The sequence below is a fragment of the Olea europaea genome, chromosome 19, assembly GCF_002742605.1.
Source record: "Olea europaea var. sylvestris chromosome 19, O_europaea_v1, whole genome shotgun sequence".
Lineage (NCBI taxonomy): Eukaryota > Viridiplantae > Streptophyta > Magnoliopsida > Lamiales > Oleaceae > Olea > Olea europaea.
In genome coordinates, this window is record NC_036255.1 from 5479308 (window position 1) to 5489453 (window position 10146).

At 38.0% G+C, this 10146-nt stretch overlaps 1 protein-coding gene across 2 annotated transcripts; it reads left to right on the forward strand.

The window, feature by feature from the left end:
* The first annotated feature begins 3833 nt into the window (after positions 1 to 3833).
* Positions 3834 to 9407, forward strand: LOC111368600 (secretory carrier-associated membrane protein 1-like). 2 transcript variants are annotated; one of them, XM_022989943.1, is made up of 12 exons: positions 3835 to 4203; positions 5345 to 5455; positions 5552 to 5614; positions 5894 to 5927; positions 6036 to 6158; positions 7199 to 7261; positions 7348 to 7441; positions 7888 to 7933; positions 8026 to 8093; positions 8498 to 8546; positions 8906 to 8971; positions 9060 to 9407. In XM_022989943.1, exons 1-12 carry the CDS (start codon positions 4147 to 4149, stop codon positions 9144 to 9146), a joined length of 861 nt encoding a protein of 286 aa, XP_022845711.1. In that variant the 5' UTR covers positions 3835 to 4146; the 3' UTR covers positions 9147 to 9407. The 2 variants fall into 2 exon arrangements, with proteins under 2 accessions (XP_022845712.1, XP_022845711.1); XM_022989944.1 differs by lacking the exon at positions 7199 to 7261 and having other exon boundaries at positions 3834 to 4203.
* The last annotated feature ends 739 nt before the right edge of the window (positions 9408 to 10146 follow it).

Here is a 10146-nt window from a genome sequence, read left to right on the forward strand (position 1 = left end):
TTTCTGTCGAATTATCCCCTTGTGATAGGTCGACGTGCAGTATGTCACGCTGATCCTTTGTCTCCTGAATTTCTTTCTTACTTTTTTCTAATGCTTCCTCATCAGTTATCCAACCTGTGGGAGGAGGCATTATTCTTGGAGGTGACCCATACTTCTCAGAGCGAGGCACTCTCTTCTTCCTTTTGGGTATCCCGTACAGTACGTAGAAATCGAAAGGACGCCCAGATGGCTCCCCCAATAAGTCTACTTCGCGAACTCCCTCTTGATGTAGTTGCTTAAACAGAGTATTGCGCGATACTCCTCTCTTTTTCCTTTCTGCTTCTAGGTCGATTTCTTCTTCAATTTCTGCTTCTAGGTCGATTTCTTCTTCAATGTCCATCATCCCATCGTCTTCTTCGTCGTTGTAGGCCCCTCCAGAAGTTTGGCCTTCTTCACATATCAACACGCAGGTTTCTCCTTCGTTGTCCTCCCCCTCTTCTTCCTTTTCCTTATTCTTGAATTCATTGGCCAGTAGGTAGTTATTGGCCACAACAGGAGGCAATGTACCGAATTGGATAGCAAGGGGCTGATCTGGATCTTCCTCATCCCTCTTGTCCCTCTCAAACCTTGATCTCCCAGAAGAGGTTTCTGGCAGTTCCTTCATTGATTCATCTGTACCGATTTCTTTACTACCTTTGAGGACGTTTTGATTGGCTACCTTGAGTAGTATAGGCGCCTTAGGGTGTGGCATTCCTTGTTGCTGCCTCATCATCCGTCCGTAGTTTCGTTGGAAACGCCTTTGTTGGGTCCTAGTCATCTCTTCGAAGGGTATTGCCCTTCCTGCAGTGTACTGGAATGAATGCCATACATTTGGCCGGCGAGGTTGCGGCCTAAATGTTCTTCCAGCATCGGTTGGTCTGAACTGCCTTTCAAAAGGCGGTCCTCTATAGAATGATGTACCTCGCCCTCTACCAGGCCGAACGTTTGGGAAGAAAACAGGGCGATGAGGATACTGCCATGTCTCTGGTTTCTCCGTGTTTCCATTTACTTCCCTTTTACACATTGCACATAGGACGTCTTCGTCCTTTTTTGGTTCTTTTCCTTTGATTCGTTCAAAGACTCTGGGATGTGGTCTAGGATCTTCTTCTCCGTCATCTTTGACTAACTTGAATTTTGGTAACTTGTTCTTGAATCCAGATGTTACCATGTTTACTCCAAGTGGCTGTGGGAAAGGATTCTCGTCAACTGCCATCTTTTTCTTATCGTCGAACGTAATTCGTCCTGATTCAATAGCATCTTGCAATACGTGACGAAAAACCAAGCAATTGTTAGTCAAATGTGACCATGCATTATGCCATTTACAATATTTTTTTACCCTTTATTTGTTCAGGGTTTGGCAATTTGTGCTTATCGCTCAGCTTTATTTGCTTATCCCTATATAATTTATCTAATATAAGGTCAGCTTTGATCACATCGAACGAGAACGTTCTAGCCTTTATGTTTACATCTTTTATGGGCTCATCTTTGCCCGATGGTCTAGGCTTGGCCATTATGGGACAAGTATATGTATCCCCTTTTACCAATTCGGCCAAACATATTTCGGCCTGATCGTACGATTCGTCATCGATGGTATGAACGTCAAAATTTGGGTCTCTGTAATAAGTCCCTTTACTAGAATTTTTCATTTGTTCTTCTTCTCTTATCAGTCGCTCATACCTAATCACATTCGCACTCAACTGGAAAAGGTCGGGAAATTCCTTGTCCTGGAACTTCTTTTTTAAATCAAAGCTCAAGCAGCCTTGTGCGATCTTGACAAATTCTTTTTCGGGCAGAGGTACAAAACACTTGCTTCTTGCTGTTTTGAACCTTTGGAGAAAACTTTCTGCCCATTCATTTGGCATTTGACGTAGATTCGCCAAATCAGCCAAAGTGACTTCAGATTCAGTTTTATAAAACTGAGCATGAAACAACTGTTCCAGTTGTTGCCATGTTTGAGCAGAGTTCGCCGGCAAGTTGATGAACCAGGAGAAAGCTACTCCTGTTAACGAACTAGGGAAAAGTCTCATTTTATGGTAATCGGTTACATCACCACTTTGCAACGTGAATCGCCCTATGTGTTCTAGAGTAGACACCTCTCCTAAACCAGTAAACAGTGAGAATTCTGGCACTTTGTACCCTCTAGGCCATGGATATGCTTGGTCTCCCCAATCAGGATATGGCTTTGTGTACGTCGGCCTAATGACAGGACGCACCCCAAAGGCCATCTGATCCTGCACGATTTCCATAATCTGATTCCTCAACATGACATTGGGATCATATGGAATTCCTACAGGCTGATTAACCGGTTGATTTGCATGAGGTCTGATGTTTGGTCCTTGATTGGCAACAAAATTACCATAATTAGGGCCATTACCATTAGCCTGGACATCTACCCCCTCGTTACCACGTGGAATATTCTGTCCATTGTTTAGGACATTATCTTTCACGTTTGGATTACCCCCCAAGTTAGACATACCACTCCCACTACTTTGATTTGGTACTGTAGTACCCCCTTGGTTTGAAGTAGAGGGACCAGAAAGTGGTTCTACCCCTTGACTTGGATTTAGGACCGAAGTATTATGTCCTACGATCGTCCTAGTTTGAAAGTGACTTGCAAGAGGTATAGCCGGTTGACATATTTGGCCCACTAACTTGTTCATTGTTTCATTCAACGTCTTTAGTTGTTTGGCCATATTGTCATAGTGTGCATTTCCATTTTGTGTAAATCTTTCCATATTATGAATATTTCGAAGATTTACCTGTTCAACGACGTCTTGCGTGAGTTCTCCAAGCAATGCACGCATGGTTCGAGGACTCAGCTCCGTCATTGGTTCGTAACGACTGTCACTGCTCTGATTTTGTCCATCTGTTCGTGGAGAGGCATGCTGCTCATCATATCGCTCGATTACAGACTGGATTCCTCCCTGACTTGCTCCTTCCTTGTCGGATCTCTGAGGCATATTGTTTCACCTTTCTTACTTTCAACACCTAACACCACTGTCCCACTAGGCGTGCCAAATTGTTTCGCTAGGTTAATTCGCTAACAATTAAAAAGGATCAGACGATTGTGTAAGGGACGAAACCTCTTGAGACAAAGTCCCAAAAAGGGGTGTTCTTTTATTGGCGATGAACTTTACAATTGGAAACGAAAAAACAACGTGCCTCCAAGGGACGCAAGCACACGAGTTACATAAAGGAAAGTGTTTAAGTCTAAAAGCTAAGGAAATGAAAATTATATATTCTCTGTTCGAGAGTTTTGGATTCGGTCCTTGCTTCTATGTCCTTTCTCCCTTTTATACTTCATAGGCGATCCCTTTGTGATTAACTGCTCTAAAAACTATTTGATCGCCCTATAACTACCCACTTTCTTTGTAGTGGCCATTTTGTCATGAAACTGCCTTTTAACTGCTGCCATTATCTTGCATCATTCAACCGCTTTCGATTGAATTCCTTGAGTCGTGGAACGTGATAGGGCTACTTTAACAACTGCCTTGATAACTGCATTTCTTGATAACCACAATGCGTCATGTTTGTTGATACCTTGGGCGACTTGAATGTTTGGGCGAGAATAGAATAACAGCTCTGGGCGACCGTATGACACTCCATTCGTTCAGATTCTGAGCGACTTGCAAACTTGGACGATGGCGTTACCGCACTCTTGGGCCTCTTATTTGGGCCTTCACCTTAATTTGTTCAATTGGATTTCGTTCTTTGGACTATCTGATTTGGGGATCCTCTAATTGGGCTTTACTCTTTGGGCTGTTCGATTTGGGCTGAATTTTTTATGTGTCAACAATTGTATATATAACATGATCGATCGACATAACTCTCACCCGCCAATGGTTTCTTTCATTATTTTACATTTTTTTCCTGGGAAAGATTAACTGCCACATTCCGTTTAAGAAGAAAGGAGAAGATAATAAATAGAAAACAAAAATATTACCAAAAACAACAATTTCCCAATTTATACAAGGCCGTGCATTTTCTCTACGTAGCACATTTACCCAATTTTCCTTCTACTTTAATTTACCCATTTTCAATATTCTTCAGATCTGTGATTTTTTTTTCTCTTGTCATTTTGTTAAAATTTAAGTTTACATTGTGTATTTTATATAAGATTTCTTTGTAATGGCTGGCAGTTACGATTCCAATCCCTTTGGCGAAGAAGAAGTTAACCCATTTGCGGTAAATTCTCATCTTTGCATGTCTATGAATTTGATATAATTGAGATGGAATGTTTTGGGTATGTGATTGTGATAATGCAATGTGTGTATGGGTTGTTGATGTTTTGCTGTCTGGAATCTCGGATCTGTTTACTTGATTGTGTTTCTATTGAAATTATAGTTGACATTTTCTGGTGTATCATTTTTTTTTTTTTTTTGCACCATAGCTGTATTTTTGCAATTAGTAGATTACTAATTGATGAATTAGATGGATTTTTATATCTAAGAAGCAGGAAAATTTGCGTATTTGTACCACAGAACTTGATATTTCCTCTACATTGATTTGCATCAACCATAATAAGCTGGATATGTATCTCTATATGTTTGTCATGTTTTATTTTTTTTTCATGTGCTAAAAGTTATGCTATAAAAGAGGTTAGATATGGTTGAGTGATAATCTTTCTCTTTCCCCTTTTTTCTGGAGAATTTGAGGGTTTTTTTGGGAATAGTGATTGTGCAATGAACTTGTTATGATAATATCCGTATGGGTGTACAAATATCAAGACTGTAAAGAGTATTGAATTTAGATGAAAGGAAATTTGGAGTACATGCCGTATATTTTCCATATAGCCGATAATGCCACATTTTGTATAGTATTTTGTGGTATGATTAGAAAATTGGAAGGAGAAGAAAAGGAATATAATTGGGAATAGGGGAATTGAAGTCATAAACTGACTAACTGAGAGAAGTTGTCATTTTTTTTGCATGGTGGGTGGGCTGTTATTGCTTGCTCATTTTTCATCTCTGGCAAAATCTCAATTAATTTTGTTGTTGATTCCAAAAACATGTCTTCGTTGTGATTGACAATTGTTGTCCGATGTCATATAGAATTTCGAGATTCTTTTGTCATCACTTGTCTAATTCTTTGGCTTTCAAAATAATCACAGCTTAACACCTTTTACTCTATAGCAGTTCTTTTAAATATTTTCCTTACAATTTAACTCTAGTTTGTCATATTTTTCTCCATCTCTCTCATAATTTTAGGCACGATCTTGAACTTTTTTAGCACTTTTTTCTTGCATATTTTCACTATCTATCTGGGTATAATTTTTATTCACTTTGCTCATGTTTGTGTGCATTCTCTTCCTGCTGAGTTTTTTCAGAATCCTGGAAGTGACCGTCCTGCTGCAAACACAGGGCTCTCACCTCTTCGTTCTGAACCTGCCGGCTATGATCGTTCTACAACAGTTGATATACCTCTTGATAGTTCCAAGGTATACCATTGACTATATATGCTTGTTAATTGAACGTAGGTTGCCGATATCTTGTTGTATAAGCAGGTGCCAGAATGATAGTTATGTGCAATGCAGGATCTGAAAAAGAAGGAGAAGGAACTCCAAACTAAGGAGGCTGAACTGAAAAAGAGGGAACAGGTAAGCTTATGTTGCATACTCAGTAGCTTTTACATTTTGTCAAAATAAGATATAGTTAATTTGATTATACCATGTGTTCTACTTCAACTTTTTTTTTTATGCCAATTCGGTGTTCAATATTGTGTTAGCTCCTAATCTTCTTTTTTATTCTTTTGTGGATGGCCTAAAAAGTTCAGAACTTTGATTTAATTTTTAGATGAACGTTAAAAATCTAATTCTCATGTTTTCGAACTTTTTGTTTGCATGTTAAACAGTAATCAGTTTTCTGATGTTTTGTAGGAACTGAAAAGGAGGGAAGATGCTATTGCCAGATGTAATTTTCTTTCTCATACGCCCTTTTTCATTTTATGTAGATCTGATGATTGAACTTTGTCATTATCTTGTACATGGCACATTATTGATCTTTTATGTTCTTGGGCAGCTGGAGTTGTTATTGAGGAAAAAAACTGGCCACCATATATCCCTATTATTCATCATGACATTGCAAATGAAATTCCAATTCATCTACAGAAGCTGCAGTATGTTGCATTCACAACATTATTGGGTAAGCCATTTTTATTATGTACTGCGTGTTTAAATTATTTTACTGAATCTTCCTCTCATATTTGTGTCTTCAACTTCAATGATCTAGTAATCTTTGTTTTACTTTCTGCTGGAGGAATGGTGATTGATCAATCATGCAATTCAGTGACATTCACTCTATTCTACTGACGTATGTCACAATCCCTGTTTTGCAATTAGTCACTAACAAAATATCACTGCTCAAATTGCAGTTGTGTTTCTTAATTTTCCTTCCTTATTGTTAGTTAGTTAAACATAGTTGTCATTTACAAATGACTGCTAAATGTACTTGCTACCATTTAGCCATGCTTCTATTCTAGTGATTTTGGACTTTGTATTGTGTGCCTGCATTTGAGATGTAAAGGTGGGTCGGACACAAGAAATTAGCAGCACCCATCTTGGCTCTCCAGGTCCACAGGCCACTCGACACATGCCTTTTATTTCGTGTTCCTCAGCTTATTTTCAGAAAATTAACTTAAAAGAGATAAATACATCTGTTGACCACCAGAAATTGCAGACCATGTGGGTGTTTTCCCAGGTGGCATGATCTGTCCTGACTTGTTTTACACCTAAAACCTGCGTTATTTGTTATCTTTACTAATGTGGATAGAACAACACAATTTAAAGTTTTCAGACTAAGCTTTTTCTATGAAAACACACATTAGTGCTGCTAAGGTAAGCTTATTTCCATTTCTACTGCTGGTTTTGTCTTTTCACGGGCAGGCCTTCAACTAGATTTTAGGTTACTCACAGTAGGAGAGCTTAAATGTTATATTACATATGGACAAATAAACACAGTTTGGTTAATGATTGTAGATCAATGGGAGAGCGCAGCCTTAAATTTGAGAATTTGGAGCATATAGGTGTAGTTAGCATGCAACAAGTTCAAAAAGAAACTAATAACTAATAAGGAGTGATAAAACTAAATGTTCTTCCGATATTCGTGCATTTAATTTGCGTTAGATTGATAATGAGTTGGTTCAGCTCACATTGGGTTCATATTCTGGAACTTCTGATTTGCAGGTTTGGTAGTTTGTCTTCTATGGAATATTGTAGCAGTTAGTTTAGCTTGGATTAAAGGGGAAGGTGGGTGTTGATAGACATTTTGCAGCCTTTATAGGCTTCAAAGATCATTAACCACTGTCGATATTACTTTAACTTTTCTATTGCAGGTCCAACAATCTGGTTTCTTGCTATTATCTACTTTATAACTGGTGTTCCAGGAGCCTATTTTCTGTGGTACCGTCCTCTTTACCGTGCAATGAGGTACAAATATTTCCTCCCTCCCTAACTCTCTCTTTATCTCAATCTTTGTTTGGGGGGGGGGGGTGTGGAAGGTTGGAGGTCTTTTTTATAAAAATTTGCTCGAACTAAAATGTGAACACTTGTGGCTTGTTGGATTGTGTAAGTACACTCATTGAATTTTTTTAGGTTACGGAGTTCTATTTAGTCAATTTTTTGAGGAGTATCTTGTCTCGTACTTTTATTAATTTTCTCACATGATATTGTGACGTAATATATGTTCTGTTGTTCAAATTTTAAATTTTGTTGAAATTTTTCATTTCCCTTATTTTTTCTTTGGCTAAGAAAAGACTCAACTGAAGTTTGCTTCTTGTTTTGTTCCATCTATTCTTCTATCTGTTGATGTGTATTTATAATGTTTATTCACTTGAAAATCATTCTCCGCTATTTATTGTTTATTCTCTTTGCAGGATTGACAGTGCTTTGAAGTTTGGATGGTTCTTATTGTGTTACCTGGTAAATACATAAATAATTCTTCTAATGATTATTTTTTCATCCTTTATTGGTTTTGACAACCTCACTTTTGTGTTTTTGCTTATTTCATACAGTTTCACATTGGCTTCTGCATCTTTGCTTGTGTTGCTCCTCCAATCATTTTTAAAGGGAAATCTTTGACGTAAGTTTTCTCTATCGTAATTAGCTTAGAAGGAAGGGGCTTTTGAGGTAGTGAAGTTTTGTGACCAGAAATTAACCTCCTCCAACAAACACACTTCGCACACGGAAAAAAGAGAGACAGAGAATTTAAAATGAGTATGACAAAAACAATTCCCGATTAATAGGAGCGCAAACAACTTGATCTGATTCTTATGCTTTTGAAGCTCAACAGGTTACCGTCAATTTAGCTTGAGCCTGATGTTTGCCAAGTATTTGCTCAGCTAGGCTCATTTGCATCCTGCACATTAAACATGAAAAAACAAAATAGGGAATAAAAGAAAAATAAATAAGAAATAGAAGAAGAAAAATGATTATTTTTTATTTATTTTTTTCACTGATGCTCATCCAATGTATTTCATTTGACAGTGGAATCTTGCCCGCAATTGACATTTTAAGTGGAAATGCTTTGGTTGGGGTAAGGCTGTTAAAACTTTATGTTGTTTCCAGATAGCATTGTTGAATATGTCAAGCTGCGGAAATTGTGTATTTGTTTTTCTTTAATTTTAATAAGGTCACAGTGTAGATTAAAAAGTCACTTTTGCTAAAGTCATTGACCATCTCTTTCGAAGGGAATTCGTGTTGAAATGTTCAGTTACTTCTTTTTGACTTAAAACAAGATTGTAAGAGCACTTTGATTTGAAGCATGACACATTACTGCGATTTGAAACAAGATTATCGTTTATTATTTCTCAGATTTTCTTTTTATTATCACCAAGGCTTGTTAAGCAAATTCCTGGAAATAGTCTGAACTTTGATACATGTTCGTATTTTCAGATATTCTATCTTGTTGGATTTGGATTCTTCTGCCTTGAATCCTTGATTAGCTTATGGGTCATACAGGTTCAGTATAACTTACCTTGGTATCTAGTCGACTTTTGTGTTGGTCATATTGTGACTGAACTTTACTCAATGCCTATATGATATGCAGCAAGTGTACATGTACTTCAGAGGGAGTGGAAAAGCTGCAGAGATGAAGAGGGAGGCTGCACGGTCTACTATGATGTCAGCATTGTGACATGATGACAGCTGAGAGGTGAAGGATATATTCCCGTTGACACGGCTGAAATTTGAACTTTTTCAAATTTTTAGCAATTATTCTTTTATTCAAGTGAATTAAATGTAGATTTTCTTGATGTGTTGCAGCTCAAATTTAGTTACTACCATTCAAAATCATATTGAACCTCTTCATTTTTGACATGGGAAACTTCATTGTTTAGCAGTATATTTTGTAACTTGCACTTGGCTCTGAGCTTAAACATAGGACTTTTAGTTAGAAGTTAAGACTATTCATTTCTGCGTATTTTTACTTTGTTAATAATGAAAATACAACAATAATGCCTAAACAATGTAACATAGGCACAAATCACTCAAAACACACGAGCACTAAAAAAATAAAAATAAAAAAAAATAGTGGAATCTTTGGCTACATCTACCCGTCCGATCGAGGGACGCATGACCGGAATGGAAAAGGATTGCCTTCCCATCGGGTGTCAATGGGCCAACCCGAGACGCTATATGCATATATCGTTTTTAAATGTGACCAGATGGTCACATTTTTATTTGGTCACCTTTGTTTTTACGAGCTCGCGAGCTCTCGTCCGAACAATGAGTCTAACGAGCCCATGGGCCTAGTCCAGCTGTTCGACCCAATTGTCACTCCTACCTTCACGAGACCAAGTTAATGAAGTCTAAAACTGCAGCCACCTCAACAATTGAAAACGGGTTTACTCGCGGCACTGAGGTTCCTGTAGAAACAAGGAGCTGATCCACGTAGCTCGAGTCACTCTCCAACCGTAGGTTTAACCATCCCTTGTCCCAAGCATACTGAACAGCTATCAAAACAGCATAAAGCTCCATCAGCTACGCCCATTGATTGATCAAGGGAGCCCGATTAATGCAGCCTGCAGTAAATCCAAGCAGCTGTAAGAGGTAGCTAGAAATAGTGTCAATTGAATTAAATTATCTAAAGTCTGACACCTATCCCATTGAAAGAAATAAGACCACTAACACATAAG

Excerpts from the sequence above, each read along its gene's own strand:
- LOC111368600 (XM_022989943.1), top strand. The coding sequence starts at position 4,147 with ATGGCTGGCAGTTACGATTCCAATCCCTTTGGCGAAGAAGAAGTTAAC. Across the intron at positions 5,928-6,035 it reads GGAAGATGCTATTGCCAGAT|CTGGAGTTGTTATTGAGGAA; the intron begins GTAATTTTCTTT and ends GTTCTTGGGCAG. Across the intron at positions 7,934-8,025 it reads GGTTCTTATTGTGTTACCTG|TTTCACATTGGCTTCTGCAT; the intron begins GTAAATACATAA and ends TATTTCATACAG.